This window comes from Mercenaria mercenaria, chromosome 6 (assembly GCF_021730395.1).
Source record: "Mercenaria mercenaria strain notata chromosome 6, MADL_Memer_1, whole genome shotgun sequence".
Taxonomy (NCBI): Eukaryota; Metazoa; Mollusca; class Bivalvia; order Venerida; family Veneridae; genus Mercenaria; species Mercenaria mercenaria.
The window spans coordinates 88,343,334-88,365,053 of NC_069366.1; the positions used below are offsets into that span (position 1 = coordinate 88,343,334).

Here is a 21,720-nt window from a genome sequence, read left to right on the forward strand (position 1 = left end):
GCAACCTAAGTCCAAAACGAGGTCAAGGTCAAACTGAGGTCAGGTGACGTTTGAAGATGAGGAATGGTCATAGGTTACATCTGTATTAGTATCAATTCATTCTTGTAAGCGATATTGATGCTAGACGAAATGGTCCCATTTGGTTAACCAAGAGATGGCCCATATAAAGCAACCTAAGTCCAAAATGAGATCAAGGTCAAGGTCAAACTGAGGTCAGGTGATGTTTGAAGATGAGGAATGGTCACAGGTTACATCTGTATTAGTATCAATTCATTCTTGTAAGCTGTATTGATGCTAGACGAAACGGTCCCATTTGGTTAACCAAGAGATGGCCCATATAAAGCAACCTAAGTCCAAAATGAGATCAAGGTCAAGGTCAAACTGAGGTCAGGTGATGTTTGAAGATGAGGAATGGTTACAGGTTACATCTGTATTAGTATCAATTCATTCTTGTAAGCGATATTGATGCTAGATGAAACGGTCCCATTTGGTTAACCAAGAGATGGCCCATATAAAGCAACCTAAGTCCAAAATGAGGTCAAGGTCAAGGTTAAACTGAGGTCAAGTGATGTCTGAAGATGAGGAATGGTCACAGGTTACATTTGCATTAGTATCAAGTCATTCTAGTAAGGGGTATTGATGCTAGACGAAACGGTCCCATTTGGTTAACCTCGTACGGACGAACGTTCCTACATATGGATACTTATGTGGCTACTCTTTTGTTCTCTCTATTGTTCTTTTAGCCACGTAAGAGAAAAATAGCCACATAAAAGCCTTACGGAATGAATGACATCAAAGTACAGTTACCTATTGTTCCTATAGCCACCTAAGTATGCAAATGTGAGCTCGGACGAACAGACAGACAGGACAATCACTATATGCCTCCAGCATCAGTAGATGCCGGGAGCATAATAAAAACCTACCTGAGCAAAGGAATCTTCAAAAAGGTTATCTCTGGAAACAGTGACTTTAACATGACCTGGTAAGGCATTGGATTGACACAGGTAGCGGAACTGACCCAGTTTCCATCGGAAACTACGTTCATACTGGATAGGCACACCATATGCTCCCTTGGGGCTGCAATATACATACAACACATATTTTCATTTAGTTCAATAGAGAATAGTTACTTAAGTACAGACTCATACAGTAAGAAGTCTCCCATTTAATTTTAACAGTATTCTATCTTGTAAAGTTTGAAACCCATGAAATGCAGTCCCCAGGAAGTAAGTCCGCAGTATGCCTTTCTCTTCCAGCATTTCGCAGCATTTTCACTTCATCTGTTACCAAAAAGACTGTTTGGGGTTTAGCGCCACTTTACAGTTTCAGAGGATTTAACAGAAAGGATAAACTTTTGTCACTGGTAATAAAACATCTTTTAAAATAATTTAGCATCGTGGACATCTCAAGATATTCACAGTAGGATTATTTCTGTTACTAGGGGATAATTAACAAGATTACATACCCTTTAGAAGGACCACCTCTGGGATCTTGGAATGTGGTAGTTTTTGTGTTGTGATCAACAAAATATCTAACACCCTCTGCTGTGTATCGCATTTCCCAACCTTCTGGTAATGGATCCTCTTGTATAGTTCTATATATAAAGTTACATAATTCCATTAGGTGTAGTTTACAAAAATTTATTTCAACGGTGAAAGTTGAAGATATAACAATTCTAGCAATAAGGCAAAGAAATCTTTAGCTTATTCAGACACATCTGAAGCTCTTCCAGCTACATGTATGTTACTTTTACTCAAGGAAAGTTCAACTGCTCTCTAACCACAACAGCAGACAAAGGAACTAGACACACCAGCTAACACAACCTGACCAAATTTTAAACTAAGTGAAGATACAGTATATGTCATGTCACTTTTACTTTCCACTGTCATAGCAAAAAGGCTTTATTGTTTTGCTAAGAATCTAAATTTGTGTACAAGGTAAGTCATACTTGAGATAATTCTACATAAATTTTGTTATTATTTTGAATCAGCCAATTGCTCTTAAAATATTACTCAATCTTGTTATTAAAGATAAACTCAAAAACAAACAATTAGCAAGAGAACTATCACTTACCCTTGCGTTCTTGGATCCTCCCATTGTGTTGTTCTGTTTTTATGATTGACAAAATATACACGCCCATTGGCGTCTGCTCTTTTTTCTACAAAGGAAATAATGGACACACTGTTACTTCCTTGGAATACTAAAGTGCCTGTTTCCATTTTACAGGCATAAACAAGAAAACTGTTGCATGTTATAAAAGAAGTACCCAGTAAGCTACCCTTTAAATACCACTCCTAAATGATTTTAAGCAGTAGTGACTTATGTTTTAGTATCACTTTTCTTTTGTTGGGCCTACCATGATACCGACACAATTACAATTTTGTTATATGCAGACTCTCCAGATGCCCCTCTTGAATTTATTTCAGGCTAAGTGGGCATTTGGGTAGCACCACCTACCTTCAATATGCATGTTGGGTGACTGAATGACTTCCTCACATGAAAGAATTCTACATCCAAAGTTTTTAACATACAGCAACAAGTGGCAAGTAATTTGAGGTCAGCCACCTTTATGGATTTTTTGGACCTTGTAAATGTTGCTGATTAAGAGAGCAATAAATGCTAACAGCCCAATCTAAAATATATATATTTTCCAGCATAGCAGGAGTTCAAATTTAGCTTACCCCATCCCTCGGGAAGAGCCCCTAGAGAATCATCCTGAGTGGTTGTCCCCGACTGCATCATAGTGGAGTTAAACAGCGTTCTATTTTGTAGCTGTTCATATGCTTGTGTGCGTGTGTTGTTCCAGTTCTGTTGCCAGTTCTGCACATTCTGTACAAAATCTACGCTCGGTCTTTGCCATGTTGTTGTGCGTGTGTTATGGTCCACATAGTATACACGGCCACGGCCATCAACACGTCTTTCCCAGCTGAAATAAAGAACAGAGCAGGGGTAATTATGAATGTAACTGCAGTAGATTACAATAAATTACATTCTTTTAAGTAACTGAAAGGAAAAGTTTCACTAAGCACAGTTTTAATTAGTTGCAATGGTCATTTAATACAAATTACTTTGCATTTATTGCATGTAATTATCAATTACTTTTAGTTTATACATAATTTATCTTAGGTTGATTGTGAAGGAAGTTCTACAACTTATATTAATCACTCTTGACACCTCATTCCTGATGGAATCCATCGCCACAAGGGTATGACAGAAGAGGCCAGTTTCTCCCTTTTAATGCTGAGCGCCAAGCAATGGAGCTACTGGTACCATTTTTCACGTCTTTGGTATGACGCAGCCAGGGATCAAACCCACGACCTCCCACACTCGAAGCGGACGCTCTACCACTAGGCTTCGAGGCAGCTGAATTCAATTACTTTTAACTACCTTTCAACTATAGGTGTTCTTATAACGTACAGGCAAATTTCAACCACACTTGCCTTGTTCTAATTTCAACTTGTACTGAGCATTAACCTGTCTTAAGCAGCCGCCTGTCTTAAGCATCAGGTTGCGATGCTCCATTGGCTTAGTGCCTAATACAGGTTTAATTGTATTCATTTAACAGGCAGACACATACTCAAATGTAGGAAATTTAATATTAGAGTTTAGACATTTACTTCAATAAATTCATATACAGCTCCAAGTTATGTACTAAACTGAAACATAACTACTTTGATGAAGAAATAATGAAACGTGCATGTATCAATTAAGAAGAATTTTCTTTCAAGACATGACATATATACTGGTATATAATATATTTCAAAATAAAACAAGGATTTAATATTGACATATGTTAAACTTTCAAAGCCTTCAGGGACAATACTTTTTGTTGTTAAGCTGATGTGATGCAACTGCAATTTAACAGGCTATTAAATATCCTGCTCTTAGATGAAGTAAAACTGATCAAGAAAGGTCCAAAAAAGAAACAGATTACTTTTTTTTTTTACAATCAATGCTGAAGATGCAGGCATATACTGTAATTTTCTATCTTGCACCTGGGATACTTGTGCATTTCGAACAAATCTAGACCTAACATTGAACTATGAAACAAAACTTACCCTGGAGGTAGCGGTTGGGGTCGTTCCCAGGTAGTAGTTCGGGTATTATGATCAACATAATACGGACGGCCATGTGGATCTGTCCTCATCTCCCAACTGCAGTATAAAATATGTACACATGTAAAGGCTACTAATTATACAATATCAGTCAATCAAGCTAGACACCCATTCACAGATGCTAGACACTCACTTACTGAAGGTAGACAATCATTCATTGAAACGATACAGTCATACAAAGATCCTCGCCAGTCACAGACTTACAATTAGACAGACATTCAAAGATGCTTGTTAGGCATTCACTGAAGCTAGCAAGTCATTCAAACTGTGCTTGCCTATCATTCAAAGATACTAGCCTGTGGGCACCACTGCAAGCCAGTCATTCATCAATATAAGCCAAATATTTTAACAATGCTAACCAGCAATTCACGGATACTACCTTGTTATTCAAAGATTCTAGCCTGTGCAAGTCAATCTCTGATGCTAGCCAGTCATACACTGAAGTTAGTCATTCACAGATGCCACCCTGTTATTCTTTGATGCTAGCCTGTTCCCACCAGTGCCAGTAATTCATGTATGCTAGCCAATCTTGCAAAGATGATAGCCAGACAATGATGCTATGTCATTCACCGACTTTTCAACACTATTAAACATTAACATTGTCTAAAATCTGATACCGTATAACAGGTATTTTTTACCTGCTGCAAATTTTTACTCTTTTTTACGACCAAATCAGATTCATAAATATTGGCCTCGTATGAATTTGCCACATAAAGTCAAGTACACTGGTAGATCTTATGATTTCGTAAATTCTAAAATCATATGAAATAAAATCCTGTGTTTTTACCCCAAATCCGTAAACTTTTACAGCAGTAAAAATAACCCGTTATACGTTATAAACATGACTGTTGTAATACTTACCCAGCAGGAAGAGGTTCATTGTTGTTGGCTGTATCAGAGTTTGTGGTTGAGCTATCACTAGGGGCATTAGCTGGTGGTGGAGGTGCAGTCCCATCCCCAGCTGAAATGAGAAAACAAATAGTATGAAATCTACAATAAACAGCATCTGTAAGGAGTAAATACCTCCTACAAAGACAGATTCCAAACACTAACGGCCAAAATGAGACAACTGGCAGGCACCAATAACATTGGTCTGCATATGTGGATATGCAGTACTGTCATATATCAATTAAACACATGTTAGTGCCAGCAATTTCATACTGGCATACATCTTTCTCATAACTTTTAAATGTAAAACGCTTAACTATCATTTACAGAAATCTGAGAATATTATTGTGTGTAGAAAGGAAGTAAAACATTAAACTAAAAGTTAACACTGAACAAAGATGAGCAACTTAAAGAATGCCAAATTTGGTATATTTTATCATCTTCCCCAACTGAATATCCATCTGTTGTAGCATTCTTAATAAAACAACAAAAAACTTCTCACCAGCTGGAGGTGGAGGTGGTGGTGGTGCACTTGTACCACTTGCTGCGTTCCCGGCTGCTGCTGCAGGAGCCGGAGGAGCAGGTCGGGCAGGAGGGACTCTTCCTGCGGCACCATTACGTGACTGCCTGCTACGGCCACTGCTCTGCCCACTTGTTGATCCTGGAACTTGACCTGTATAAAACACAAACAACTTCTCATTGAAGCTGGGTGGCTTCCTCACATGAAGAATTCAAAGCCCCGAGTGAGGCTCGAACCCACATCGACCAGGTGCAAGTGATTTGAAGTCAGCGACCTAAACCACTCAGCCAAGGAGGCCCCTTAACAACCACATATGGAGAATGTGATATTAGCTGTATATTAATTACATTCTTTTTCTTTTCTGTTTTCCAGACAGGGCCCTCCCTCCACTTAATGGGAGTACAACCTGAACCTAAAAGAATCTGACTTTTGTGTCACTGTGAAGTGGAAGGAGAATAAAGGGAAATTTCAAAATTTGGTATCTTTCATTAACTATGTTGCATTTGAGAAGAAAAAAGCACAGAAAGCAAACTGCCTTGGGTTTTAAATGTAAATATGTACACACACGTTTTACTAAAATTTTTAGCTGGAAATGTAAAATAGCTGTGGAGAAAAAACACAGTCTAGAATGAGGGCCCTATGATTTAAAGTTCTATCTAAAACAATTAATTTATCTGACCATATTCACTTAAAAGCTACCAGTACTCAAGTGTTCTTGTAACATTTTTACCCTGACAACTCCCACACAAGAATATGAAGTGGAGTACAAATCACTTCAGACATACTGTCTTCAGTCTATTAAATGATTACAGATAACATTTTGCAAAGCCCAGGGATCGTAGTACTGGTATTCATACTCCTGACTTCCAGACTGTTTATCTTATACTGTCCCTACTGAGCTAAATGGGTGGACTTATGGTAGAAAGAAAACTGCTAAAATACAATTATCACTCATTTACAATAAAATCCTTTAAACTAACATCAATAAGATATCTCTTTCAATGGCATATATATATAAGGCAGATGAATCCCCGAAGACATTATATCAAGTAATAAAATCACTTTGATTGAATAAATAAAAGATTATTACATTAAACTGTAATCAATAAATCAATATTTCTATCATGTTTGGATACATTTTTTACCATTATTATATTTGTTTATAAGTTTGGGTGTAATGTATTATTTTCTATCTACTGAACATATCAAATGAATAAGATATTAAAAGGATAACTATCATGACTATATCAATACTTTGATATCATTGGATATTTCACTGGGAACACTTTTCCTGCACTTTGTGGTTTTTGTCTATCCGCGAAATTAAATACAAACAAGAAACTTCCCATTCAATTTATCTTGATAATGGCTTATCTGTAAATGTGCATACTCATGAAATACCGGTACCTGTTTTTGGAAAAACCACAAAATTTCATGACAACAAAATAAAATGATTTCACGGTATCAAAATTCTCAACAACAGCATAAAGTAAAATGCATTTACCGGTACACACAAACGGAACCAAATGAACTCAATTACTTCAATGGAAATTTTCTGTTAATTAATAAAGGATATAACTTTTTGACTTGCTGTATTTACAAAGTAGGTTTTGTATATTGATTAAGCCACATGTATTGACTTACATTAAATAAATGCCTTAAATGGCATGCATCCAAAATTAACAGACTCTAGTTAACGCAGTATGCCTCTAGAACCAAGTTAGTCAATGTCTTTGAACTTAAGCAGACACTTTCATTTAGTAATGAAAAACAGCATGACTGAGTTAACCCAACTTTATGCAGTATCTATAAAAAAAACATAATTAAATAAAAATATGTTTTTGCAATATATTACATTTAGCTTAGTTGTTGAGAAATCCAAACTTGTAAAATTATGAGACAAAATATCTAGAGGGTAAAAGCACCAGTTATACAAGACCACATACATATGCAACATACATGTACACTGTATAACTTGAAAGTCTGTTAGCTTAATTGGCATTTAAAGTTTAATTAATACTTAAGTAACGGGCAAATGCAGCATAACTTTGTTTCCTGACTAACATTTCTGAATTTAAATTTTTCATGTCTCTAGCACTTGTTGAATAGATAAGTATGATGTAGGATGAACTATTACAATCTTAGGAATATGCTCCCCTCAACAAATGGTTGCATTGATAATATATAGCAAAAACCAAAACACTACCGAAGTAGTCAAAATCTGCAGAAAAGGAATTTAAATCACAAGTCACTGAATACAAGCTTGGTGTAAATAATAGCTTTTTAGCTATACTTAATAGATATACATTCACTTTTAACAATATCAATTTATGGTTTTAAATTAAATGCCAGACTTAAACATGGTTATCAATTTAGACTGTTTTTGTTTGTTGTGTTTAACATCACACCAGCAAAATTAACTATAGGTCAAACGGCAACTTAATGGAGGACCCAGGTGCCCCTTCTTGCATTATTTCAGGCATAGGCAGACACCTTGTTAAAAGCACCAACCATCTGTAAGCCAGCCAGACAACTTCCTCCCATTAAAGAATTTTACGTGCAAACTGAGGATTCGAACCCATAGTGGTGATGGACAATTATCTAAAGTTAGCAACTGTAACCACTTTACCATAGAGGTCCCCTTTAAGATTTCACAATTCACAAATGATTTTAAAGAGTCCTATCTGTTGACACATACATATGAGCTGCGCCATGAGAAAACCAACATAGTGTGTTTGCGACCAGCATGGATCTAGATCAGCCTGCGCATCCTTGCAGTCTGGTCAGGATCCATGCAGTTCGCTTTCAAAGACTATTGTAATTAGAGAAACTGTTAGCGAACAACATGGATCCTGACCAGACTGCACGGATGCGCAGGCTGGTCTGGATCCATGCTGGTCGCAAAGCCACTACGTTGGTTTTCTCATGGCGCGGCTCATAATAATACTATTGATTTACTGGGAATCTTCCTACCACTACCAGACACTATGCATGGATTCAATGAAATGTAACACAAGTAATTATAAATATTTGAACTACAAACATAAATCAGCTATAAATAATAAAATAGTTCAAGAGACAGTTTGCAAGCAATTGCAATTTCAATTCCATTTTTAAGTGCAAACACATGAATATTTAATACAGATGACATCAAGTGCGTCTCCACAAATTTAATTGACAATAAACTGGAGGCTATCAATGAAGTGATTAATTCCCACATATAAATATTTTTAAGTTCACTTGTTCAGATGCCAGAATACAAATACAACAATCAAAACAACAAATGCCACTGTGACCAAGTAAACATGATCATTAAAGTTTTTACTTCCTTATTCAAACTGTCTTTAATCATTTTCAAAAAAAAAACATCTCATACGTAAGCTCACTGATAAAAGTCGAAGACTACCGATCTGTAAGTTGAAATTTTGATCCCAAAGGCAAGGTACAAATTCTCTGTTACTATGAAATGATCAGGTTATTCTCCACCTCTGGTTTATATACAGAAACTGTTAGGGATTTTTTATTGCAGATTTATTATAAGATAATATTGGTAGAATTTTGGTAGACAAGTAAATCTGAAATAACCATTGCTGAATCTGCTTAAGCAACCATTCCGCTAACTTCCACAGCTAACTTTTTGTTCTAATTTCATCTTGTCTTAAGCAGCCAACAGCCTTAAGCAACAGAACTCTTGTCCCTCACCTGGTTGGCTTTCTTCATACAGGTTGTTCGTATACCAGAAATACTACATAAACCAATCCTTAGATAACAAGCAAAATTTAATGCCTATAGACAACTTTACATTTGTGGGAGAACTGTGATGTTTTTCTAAGCATTTCCAACACATAATCATTAAATATAAATCCAGCTTTTAGCGCCTCTTGTTCTCTTACCTGGGTTTTAATTAACATCAACTGCAAACTTTTCATCTTTAACTGTTGAAGAAGGTCAAAGCACCTCTCCAGGAAGTATTTCAGACACAACTCTGCTTTTGAACAGATTCAAAAGCCTTCAGCAAACTAGCCTTTCTCACCCCATAAATTATATCTCTGGGATTTCCTTTTTCATGGAATTAATGTCCCATCCCCACATTTCTAGGTTGTATGGCCGTTTGTCAGCTTTTGATTGTAGAGGACAACCCCTAAGAGTACCTCAAAGCATTATTTCAAGTTAAGGCTAGCACCTGGCTTACGTCAGTGACTTTCTCACAAGGCAAAAGTTCGGTTTTGACTTTAACAGCAGCGAGGGGCAAACGACTGAAATCAGCGACCTTACTGATAGGATAAAACAGCAGGCCACTCACAATTCCTTAAATTGTTTCATTTGAACAGTACTACTGTAACAACTCACCATTTGACGTAGACGACCGTGACGTTGATTTCTTGGGAAATCTTGACATGGTTACAGAAAGTCCATCCAGACATACGTTCAAAATACCAGTCTTCCCCTTTCCTTCAACTGATATATCCACCTTCTTGGTGAAGTTTGACACTGAAAACATAAGTCTCTTACAATTAAACTTGACAGACAACCTTGTAAAATTTAGTTATTAATGGGGCATGTCTCTTGATAGAGTAATTGTTTTTGTACTGTAAACTAATCCTCTCATAACCAACATAGTTCCAAATCATGTTAAATTCTCTTCAGTGGATGGAGTACTACTCAGTAGAAGGTAAATACTTTTTTCAAATGTTTCGGAATGGACAAACACATCAAAGTGATTCCAATACAGCCCTAACCAAATAAGTCTTACACCAAAACTAACCAAGGCATTTGGTTACATTGTAATAAAATAAGGCATTCTTAACCAATAAACTTACACTTTCCATTGTTGTCCTCTAGCACGCTATGAAGATCCACCACACATTGTCCTACCACAACATCTGCTCTCAATGATTTCCGACAGTAAACTTTAAACTCTAACTTTGAATATGGAGTAACAAGCCTGCAGAAAAAGTAACAAAACCACTTTATTCACAGTGAATATATATTGAATTTGAAGATTGCATGAAAATCAATCAGGAACAGTTAACCCCAACAAACAAGCTTCAGCAATAAAATAACAAACTTAGCATATATTTACTTAAGAAATACATATTTGGTGCTATTTCTACAACAAAGCAAAGGGGCCCCTTTCCATCCCTCCATACTCTTCAGGCTTTAGTTTTTAGACTTAAAATCCTCATATTCAACATTTCAAAACCCTTTAATTTTTTTTCAAAATCTTGTCAGCAGTCTATTGCAAGTAATGTGTGAACATGATGTCAACGTTTCCCTAGACAACTGCAAACTAAAACTGTCACTAATCAGTGAAATGTATGGAGATAAAAACAACACAAAATATCTACAGATCAAATCTCAGAGCAAATACCTCCCTATTTCTGTTTCAAAAGTTTCTTAGTGAACTACCATTTGCTTTTGCCTATAAGATGCTCAGGCTTAGAAGACACACATCAAACTTAAGACTTAACAAATTTCAACCTAGAACATTTTGCACTGGCCATCGTTTAAGACATGGTCATATTTTCACCAAAACAAAGTGTTTTCAAATCTCGAAGTCTTACAGAAGGTGTTGCTGTACAAGGATAGCTTGCATTGCAGAAAATAAATTGACACAACAACTTTACTTACACAGTAAAATGTTCATCCCATTTTGGATTTGTTGACTTTTTGAACACTTCAGTTTTTCGTGATGGTTGCTGGTCAACAGTTAGTTCGAGAAATGTGTCTGGATTTCCAGAAAACAACCCTCCACTACTTGAAAGCTTTGCAGATTGCACTGTGAAAATATAATTATATTCTTTATTGCTGTAAGAGTTACACAAAGACATTAGGTTAAGCTAAGAGTAACTTTGTTTCCTTGTACTTAAACCTTTGTTAAAATCATCTTAGTGTTTCAACAGCTGGTAAACAACTTCACACATGTATTGTATATAGTTAAAAGTATAGATCTGTTTTTCATACTCAATTTAAACAGAAATATAAAAGATGCACCAGTAAAATTTACAAAGTTATTGCTTTTACAACAGTAATATTGGAAATCACTGGGAAATTAAAGACAGGGAGCTGCCATAGCCCAATGTTCGCGCATTCACTTTTCTATTACATACAACTGTTTTAATTTAGCAGAACACAGTGATCTGACTACTTCACAAAATTAATGCAGACTTAATAAATAACTAGAAGATGCTTTTGTAGAAAAGCGCATGTCTCCCCCCAATGCATAGTCGTATAGGCAAGAAGTCAATAGGGGACAGGAGTGAAAGTCAAAGAGACTCTGATGGTTGGCTGCAATAGGCACCATCTACTTGGCATGTCCAGTCATCCCTTTAAGTTTCAACTTTCTGGGCCAAGTGTTCTCAAGTTATGAATTGGAAACAGTTTTCCATGTTCAGGCCCCTGTAACCTTGACCTTTAACAGAGTGACCTCAAAAACAATTGGGGTCATCTACCCTGCATGTCCAATTATCCTATGAAGTTTCAACATTCTGGATCAAGTGGTTCTCAAGTTACTGATCGGAAATTGTTTTCCATGTTCAGGCCCCTGTGACCTTGACCTTTAACAAAATGACCCCAAAATCAATAGGGGTCATCTACTCTGCATAACCAATCATCCTATGAAGTTTCAACATACTGGGTCAAGTGGTTCTCAAGTTATTGATCGGAAATGGTTTTCAGTGTTCAGGCCCGTGACCTTGACCTTTAACAGAATGACCCCAAAATCAATAGGGGTCATCTAGTCTGCATGACCAATCATCCTATGAAGTTTCAACATCCTGGGTCAAGTGGTTCTCAAGTTATTGATCGGATATGGTTTTCCATGTTCAGGCCCCTGTGACCTTGACCTTTGATGGAGTGACCCCAAAAACAATATGGGTGTCTACTCCAGCAGCCCTGCCATCCTATGAAGTTTGAAGGTTCTAGGTCAAATGGTTCTCCAGTTATTGATCGGAAAAGAAGTGTGACGTACGGAAGGACGGACAGACAGGGCAAAAACAATATGTCTTCCCCAGTGGGAGGAGACATAATGAGACTATCATGTACCAGATACCAGTTGCTTCATGAGTGACCAAGTTTTATCAAATGAAATGGTGAGAATACATAAGTAGTAAACATTATCTCCAGCAATTAAAACTTGCCATTATTTGCAATGAATCAATTGTTTCAAGATAAATGAATGCTAGACCAATCCATTTTAAAAATTTAGCAGGGTAAAAGTAAAACTGTTAAAGGAATATTTAATATACCTTTAAAACTTCCAAAGGATCCAGCGTTTTACTTCGAATTAACCAAAATTCAACTTAAAATGGTATTTTGTGCACAGTTTTCCGGAAGGCACTTAGAAATGTCTTTTAGACAGCCGGAACTTTGAGTGAGATAAGCGAATTCGAGATATCAAGTTTCATCTCCATAAAATTTATATAACAGTATTCTTGACTAACCGTTCATACAGTCATGTACTTTTGAGTTTAACTTACCAGTCACATTCAGCTGGGAGAACTGGGGTGCACTTGACGCTGAGGCGGCCTCTCCCATCATCTAGTAACAGTCTCAAGTTGACTGGAAAAAAATAACATCCACATAAATGGTGACAAGTCTTTAACATCCACATAAATGGTGACACATGTTATCAACTGTAAGGATTACCAATGCAAATAAATCTCGTTCAATATTTTAAAATTTTCAAGTCAGCTTGTATGGCAAGTAAAAAGAGACAACATGAAAATAAACATTCATAACACTTACAACTTTAAAGTACCATTGTAATCGTTCCTGCATTTCTGGTAAAATATTTAATGTCTCTTCCATATGTCTATAGTGTATAATTACAACAGTTTATGTCATTTCTAATTACTAAAATATCACAGACTACCACATTTTAAAGCATAAAATCAATAAATTAAAAGAAATGTCTATCGGCACGGCGGTCATGCTGATTATCTTTCTTACTTGCATGGTGGTCATGCTGATTATCTTTCTTACTTGCATGGTGGTCATGCTGATTATCTTTCTTACTTGCATGGTGATCATGCTGATTATCTTTCTTACTTGCATGGTGGTCATGCTGATTATCTTTCTTACTTGCATGGTGGTCATGCTGATTATCTTTCTTACTTGCATGGTGGTCATGCTGATTATCTTTCTTACTTGCATGGTGGTCATGCTGATTATCTTTCTTACTTGCATGGTGATCATGCTGATTATCTTTCTTACTTGCATGGTGATCACGCCAGTAAGCATCCTTATATGCATGACTAGTGTTTCGCTAGCCTTTCTATTTTTGGTGTAAGATATAATTTCAGGGCCTCCCCCTGAGCCTTATAAAGTTGTAGCCACTTTTTGAGAGAAAATACCAAACTGAATCTGAATTGCCAAAATTTGGCCACATTTTAATAAAATTCTTGTAGCCACTTTCAAAAATCTGTAGCCAGTTCTTTGAATTTGTAGCATTTGGCTACACTGGCGTATGACAGAAGAGGTCCTGATTGTTGTTAAATAGGCTATTAGCATCATGTTTATTATTTAAGATATTAAATCAATAAACATTAATAAGATATTAAAACAACACCGCAGCAAATGATATTATTTATTTACAGTTTTTTTTTATTAAATTAACTGATCAACTGAAGAACAAACAAGACCTATCACTAATGGTGATGAATACCCCCAGACAGCAGCTTATTGTCAGAGGAATGTTCAGGGGTATCGAAAATATGATACACTGCATTTGTATATTGTACAGGGAGAAAATGTATAAAGATGCACAAAAAAATGTTGTGCAAAACTGTATAAGATCTCTAAATTTCATCGCTGTACCTTAAATAGAAGAAAGTAGGTCAGCAGGTCAAAATCAATGTCACTGAAAGTCAGTTTTGAGATGTGTGTTCAAAACTGTACAAGTGGTCCAAATTCTATGGCAATATCTTAGAAAAACTATTTTTTCCATATGAAGAACAATGAATATATTAAATCACATACATGTATGAAGAACAAATTAATTCATAATTTTAACATGTCCAAAACATTGCAGAATGATTCTAATTTCACTAGGGTAATGATTACATTTTACTCGGACTTTATCATAGACTTCCTGTGTAAAATCCCAAACATTTAACTAAAATAAAAGTATTAAATCAATATAATATTTCAATGAAACTTCAAAGCTCTGTTGTTTGTAGCATTATAAAAATCTTAATTTGATTTCTAAAATAGTGTGATATTTACTTCTAAAGTCGCTATATGTTCATTGTAAATATACTTTGTTATACCCAAGTGGAAACTGGCAGGTACTCGAAAATACAGCTCTCTGATTGGTCAGTTAGATCCTCTAATGTACTGTGAGTGTGACGTCATGATAAAGTTATAAATAACAGGCCATAACTAAGTGAAAACTCATTCAAATAGAACGTGCTTTGCACATGCACAAATTGACTTGGTACCAATGATAATTTACAAGGTTTGATAAAAGTCTGGCATATAAGGACCAAGAAATAGTGCAGACAAATTTTTTCCATATACATATAAAAAAGGGCTGTAACTAAGCGGACAAAAGCTGTCACAGGAGACAGTGCTTGACTATTTCGATGCTGGATAGTGAAACTGCAGGGTTCCCGCTGTCGGTCGCCAATGGCACCAAATGCGACAAAATATAAATTCTGGCGCTAAAAATCTTCAATTGGCAAATTTCATTGGCGCCTACAAGATAATCGTCGATTTGATCTTCTGATCTTTCTCAATGACGCAATAACGGATTATCCGATATTTAACAATACATGAAGACAATACACAACGTGTCAATATCGATTTACACCTCGGGCATAATTTAAAACTTCGCTGAGTCACTAGAGCGTTCCTCCATGCAAGAACGATTATCAGTCAATCTGATTCACCAAATTTAGCCCCACCTACTTACATGAAAGCAAATGAAACGAAATATTAGCTGCGTGCTTCGTCTAATGCACAACCTTTTTTATGATGCAAAAAAACGCGAGATAAATTTACAAGTTATTTTAACAACGATCCGATTCGCCGAAGTAATTGAGACCGAGAAAATGCCGGAAATAATGACACGTCAAAGCGCGATCAAAAGATACACATATTCTCCGATCGTAAATAGATCAATTTTGCACAAGCGTTGTTAAATAAATCTATGTGTTTGTAAATTTCAGTTGCGGTTGTATAATTTCAATCGGAGAATTTTTGAGATACAAATGAACTAAAGCAGTTCTTTTGGTTCTTTTACATGGCCAACGTAAAGCATTGATACACCTGGGATAATTTTAAAAATCACAACCCCAGAGCTTCAAAACAAAGTGCTAATAATACCTGAAGGTGGTATTTTCGCTATACATTAGTATGTATGAAAGGAGTTCAGTTCAGTTATTTAAGTTTAATTACGGTCCATCCGCCCTTTCAGACACAATGAAGCATATAAATGCTAGGTAGAGTATAGACGACATGTATGTATGAAAGAAAATATAAATTTATATACAATGTATATAAGAAACGAAACTTAAGCATTTTAAAAAGCTTTTCAAAAGTTATAAAATAATATAAAACAACACTGTTTTTGATAAATGACCTAAATTAATTTTGAAATAAAAAGTTAAAAGAATAAAGAGATAAATATTCATGTTTTAAAAACATCTATTTAGTGAAAATGACCATTAAAGGGAGATAATTAAAAATGGCAAACTATATAAAGGGATAATTTTATAGATTGAGCAATTACTTTTGTTTAGAAAATGTTCTTGAAAATGGTTGAGAAGATTAAAAACTTTTTTTGATTCAATGTGATATTAGGATAAATATTCATGTTTTAAAAACATCTATTTAGTGAAAATGACCCTTAAAGGGAGATAATTAAAAATGGCAAACTATATAAAGGGATAATTTTATAGATTGAGCAATTACTTTTGTTTAGAAAATGTTCTTGAAAATGGTTGAGAAGATTAAAAACTTTTTTTGATTCAATGTGATATTAGGATAAATATTCATGTTTTAAAAACATCTATTTAGTGAAAATGACCCTTAAAGGTAGATAATTAAAAATGGCAAACTATATAAAGGGATAATTTTATAGATTGAGCAATTACTTTTGTTTAGAAAATGTTCTTGAAAATGGTTGAGAAGATAAAAAACTATTTTTGATTTAATTTGATATTAGGATAGACTGGTTCAAGAGCAAATTGCATGGTTACTGTAAAGAATCAAATGAAAAAGAGATTGAAAAAGAAAATGGTATGTTGCCCATCACAGACTATTGACTCCAACTTGAGAGCCACTGGCGCAAACTTTTCCTGATTGGCGAATTTGTTGGCGCAAAGTGAAAATGACCCTGAGGAAACCCTGAAACTGGGCATATATGTCGAAGCTGGAGCTGCCACTTGAGTGTTTAATGACTCCAATGTGGATGAATCCATTTAGTAACAACTAGGATATGGTCAAAAAGCATCAAAATTAAACTGAAATTCTTAGTAAAAAGGGGGCATAATTCATGAAATATTGGTGCAATAGTTACGGTCCTTATGTCATATGATGATGTGAAACAATAATTTTGAGTTTGAATCAAATCTATATGGTAAGAGTAGAGATAGAGTGAAAGTGCATCAAAACTTTCACCTGAAATTTTTAGTAAAAAGGGAAATGATTCATAAAATATTGGCGCCAGAGTTATGGCCGATGTTTAAGTGATGTGGGTGATGATGTGGAACAATAATTTTAAGTTTGAATCAAATCCATTTTATAATAACTGAGATAGAGTGAAAGTGCACCAAAACTTTAACCTGAAAATTCTAGGTAAAAAGGGGAATAATTCGTGAAGTATTGGTGCAAGAGTTATAGTCCTTGTGGCATATGATGTGTGTGATGATGTGGAACAACTATTTTAAGTTTGAATCAAATGCTTTCTGTAATAACAGAGATATAGTGAAAACGCATCAAAATTAACCTAAAATCCTAAGTAAATAGGGGGCATAATTCATGGAAAATTGGTGCAAGAGTTATGGGCCTAGTGTCATATGGTGTAGATGATGATGTGGAACAACTATTTTAAGTCTGAATCAAATCCATTTAGTAATAACTGAGATAGAGTGTAAGTGCCCCAAAACTTTAACCTGAAATTCTAAGTAAAAAGGGGGGGATAATTCATGAAAAATTGGTGCAAGAGTTATGCCCCTTGTGCCATATGATGTGGGTGATGATGAGGAATAACTTTTTTCAGTTTGAAACAAACCCATCAAGTAATTACAGAGATAAAGAGAAAGTGCATAAAAACTTTAACCAAGGTGCGGCCACGGAAGGATGCTGACACCGACGCCGGGTCGAGTAGGACAGCTCCCTATACTTCATATACTCGAGCTAAAAATCATCCAAATGGAACCAGCTAAGTTTCAAGGCCTTCTTAACAAATATAGAAATAATTTTCTGATATCTGAAAAATTTCTCTTTTATGTTCAGTTGTAATACGATCTCTAACTAAGCAACAGCAGCAATGAACAACTGGAATGAAAAGAAGCTGTTTCTGTTGAAACATCAGCCATATAAAAGACACATTATTATACATTGTAAATACAATTTTAGTCCAAATAATTTGAAATAAGAACTGATTCTGAGATATTTCCATGACAGGGCAGGATCCCTCTCTTTACGTCAAAACCAGTAAAGACCTCTTTCTGTGATGAAAATAGATTTAGGTAATCATAATACAAAATAAAACTGAATCATTTTATGGTTTAAACATAACAGTAAAACATGTTAATAAAGCGTAAACACTGTATGTTTCATTTGGCTACCTCGCTGTATTTACATGTCCGCCATTACACTCTTGTTGCTGACAGTGCGGTATCGATCACGTGACACAAAGCGGAGCCATGTAAAATGTGTGTAAACTTTAGGGTGCTCTGTTTTAAACAGTGACAAACTCATGTTTTGAGGTTTATTCACATAAACATCAATTGAATGGAACATTGTAAGGATAACATGGATATTCTTTCCAGGTATTTTAAAATTTCACTAATATTTTGGTTTTTTAATAGTTATAATGCGATTTAAAAATTGCCACGTAGGTTCATCACAGAAAAGGTCCTTCCTATGTTGTACGTGGAGGAGAGATATTGACCTGTGCAAAAATTATCACGATATCGCAACGCGCTTACAATCAGTTGGACTAATATAATTTGTGTTGTGTCTGTAACAACTGTGGTGATATTACTGTATTCCGGTATGGTATAGCTCAAGCAGGAGACAACCTATGATGCCTTGCTAGACTGGATGAGAGTTGTTCGTGCGCCATCTTGAACGGATTTGTGCAAGAGCGAAAGGACGAAGATCAGCAATATGTAATAGTTATAGTATGTGTGAGAGTGTGTTACCAGGATATATCAGAGCTAGGGGTACATCGAGGGTATTTTTCTCTGCACATACCGTCGAGGCCGGTAGGCCGAGACAGATATGTGAAGAGAAAAATAACAGATGTACCCCTAGCTCTGATATATCCTGGTAACACACGAGCACTACATATTATAACTGTTTTATCGCATAGTTTATCATTAAAATTTATATATCATTTTCATTTAAATTTGTTTATTATTATTTTTACTATTTTGATTCCCTTTCTGCGCCTCGCTGACTGAAACACTAAAACTTCTGTTTTAGAAAATGTGTTCCCCAGATAAAAGTACCCAACAAATTTCTGCATTGGTTTTAAATCTTTGCATTTCATTGGCCAGACATATTGTAAAACTTGTTGTTTTGTTTGTAAAAAAAATCAAAGAAAAAGAAACATTTGAGAAATCTCAGAATTTCATATATTTCATGTATTTCTGAATTTGGCAATAACTATCAATTTTTTGAAATATTCTAGTTTATTTATTCTTTTACTTTATAAATGTAGGTGTTTGTGACAATTCTTTCTCTGTGAACTGTAAATTGGAGCTAAAATCATCTTTTTCTTTGAAAGGAAAAAATTATACTCCCTTGATAGGACCTCAATAGAGAAAAAGTGTTCCGATATATATCGGAACAGTTTTACTATGCTGATATATATCGGAACACTTTTTTTCTTATGAAACTCCATAGAGATTTCTGTATTGATATATATCGCAACAGTTTTGTAAGATATCAGCACAGTTTTGTAGTAATAATGTGTGTTACTATGTATAACATGCTGCAAAGATCAAAGGAAAATTGCCGCACTATGCGATAACTTGAAATATCATTGAAGATACAAGACAGCCATTTGTATAGGGGAAGTATTTTTTCAATTTGGTAAGTAAATACTTTAATGGCATAACTGGCATGACCACCATGCATATAGACACTGCATAGTCAAAATAATTCGACGTTCAGATTGTTTTATATTTGTGACGGGCAATCTTTGAAGGACCAAAATAATGGAAGTTAAATCACAGTACACAGTCATGTAAAGTTATTGGTTTTAAATGGCGTGTAAACACACTGTAAACGTTGATCGTGTACAATACATACAAAGGTTTGAATCACCAGAAAATTTGTAATTTTGGATATTATTTAATAATTTTAACATAGATTAATGAGGAATTGAATCCTCTTTCGATACATGTAAGTTATATTTTAATTTATGGCCAATTCATGAAAAAATCGGCACTTAAAACTATAGCATGTAAAGCGTCGGCAGTGATGAAAATTTCATCGGAAGTTGCTTCAACTATTTTGGTCATTCGAGTGTTTGATGCAAGTGGGGAATTTGCCCATATGAAAAAAATATATCAATATTTCCTAGGATTGCGTCAAATTAGTAAGACTAAGACACTTCCTCTTTTTATTTTATTTGGCAGACTTTGGCTAGATGTCAAGCATGCTGTCAGATATACGCATCACTGATTAAAAGACCCAAATCTGGACCTTCCTGCTTTAGCAAGTTCAGGGTCACAAATTGTTCTAGAAAATTTATTGACAATACAGACCCTAACTTGGCAAATAATGATAAACTTCTCCATGTTGAAACGTGTATAATCATATAAAAAACTCCTATTATCGATACTGGGGGTGTATCAACAGTAATATGTCAAAATTGCATGTTACAGGCTCATAAAGTTCGTTTCGTAAACACCATGACACATACGAAAACAAAGGTAAATATACGGATATCTGAGCGCCCAAAGTATGTATCACGGATTCAAGCTGAAGCAAAATGTGTTTTGATAACAACTGTTAACATTTCACCTACATATTTTTCTTTTATGGATCAAATTATACACTTCCTTGCGAAATACTCTAACATTTTGACAGTGTTTTGGCCACCATACCTGGACATTGATCACGTGATATATGACGTTAGGTTATTTCTTTTAGTAACTTTGTCCTTTCAAAACTAATATCATTCTAATTAAGTTGAAAATACTAATTGTAAGAAAATTAATTTTCAAAATATACAAATTATAAGAATTATTTAATGATTTTTTTTGTACGGAAATGAACGAAAATAAACGAATATATGCAACTTACGAATGAAAATTTATAATCGCCATCATCATAAGTGCTCTTGTGCTGGTGGGAAAACTTGCTATTATTATATTCTCTTTGACTGGTAACAGCTTATTTGCAACAGAATAACATAAGCTGATATTTTACGTTTTACACTCACAAACAATCAAATTTGAACAATTTGGATTAATAATCAAGGGACAATACTCTTCAAAACACGGTCTCTTTTCTGAACATGGATGTATTGAGAGATACTACATCTTCTAAAATCTAGTCATTTTACCCCCTCCTCCCATCTTTTCTCTTTGCTTTTTTGGTGGGATGCGAGAGGTACTTACAGCTGTCCTTGTCTTTGTGCCCGTCCGTCCTGGTGTCTGTCTGTCCGTCGAACGATTTTTTGTAGTGCATATCTCAAAAACTATTCATCATAGACTAACGGCCAACAATCATCATAGGATTGTTAATTTGCGTGTGAAGATGTGCTCCTGGGGTTTTGTTTTGATTTCACCCAGCAAGACCAGAGTTATGGTTTTTGACTGGTCTAGGAAAATATGCCTAATGAACATAAAATGTTTGTGTCGCAGGTGTCTCAAAAAGTGTTTTACCTAAGGTCATGACACATCATAGAAATGTTATTCAGCATATGAAGCCATCCAGTTGGTTTACGGAAGGTCGGTGGTTCTAGCAAGATGCCCGCCCGTGATGGAATCATGCACGGAGGGGCGCCTGGGG

General features: G+C 35.3%; 2 protein-coding genes across 2 annotated transcripts in view; both read right to left on the minus strand.

Annotated features, from left to right (window-relative positions):
* Positions 1 to 20,852, minus strand: part of LOC123548291 (E3 ubiquitin-protein ligase Su(dx)-like) — a 43,516-nt gene extending 22,664 nt beyond the window's left edge. Inside the window, exons 1-12 of the mRNA XM_053546562.1 lie at positions 20,732 to 20,852; positions 13,002 to 13,083; positions 11,155 to 11,302; positions 10,344 to 10,468; positions 9,874 to 10,014; positions 5,506 to 5,676; positions 4,977 to 5,076; positions 4,059 to 4,154; positions 2,682 to 2,926; positions 2,074 to 2,158; positions 1,466 to 1,594; positions 924 to 1,077 (exon numbers count right to left, since the gene is read on the minus strand). Coding sequence (XP_053402537.1) covers positions 924 to 1,077; positions 1,466 to 1,594; positions 2,074 to 2,158; positions 2,682 to 2,926; positions 4,059 to 4,154; positions 4,977 to 5,076; positions 5,506 to 5,676; positions 9,874 to 10,014; positions 10,344 to 10,468; positions 11,155 to 11,302; positions 13,002 to 13,062 — 1,455 coding nt within the window. The 5' untranslated portion in view covers positions 13,063 to 13,083; positions 20,732 to 20,852. The remainder of the gene's footprint in view (positions 1 to 923; positions 1,078 to 1,465; positions 1,595 to 2,073; positions 2,159 to 2,681; positions 2,927 to 4,058; positions 4,155 to 4,976; positions 5,077 to 5,505; positions 5,677 to 9,873; positions 10,015 to 10,343; positions 10,469 to 11,154; positions 11,303 to 13,001; positions 13,084 to 20,731) is intronic.
* On the minus strand, positions 13,424 to 18,817 carry LOC128558109 (sex-determining region Y protein-like). The gene is made up of 2 exons (XM_053546951.1): positions 18,774 to 18,817; positions 13,424 to 13,778 (listed from the first exon to the last, which is right to left on the minus strand). Exons 1-2 carry the CDS (start codon positions 18,815 to 18,817, stop codon positions 13,424 to 13,426), a joined length of 399 nt encoding a protein of 132 aa, XP_053402926.1.
* Positions 20,853 to 21,720: the final 868 nt, after the last annotated feature.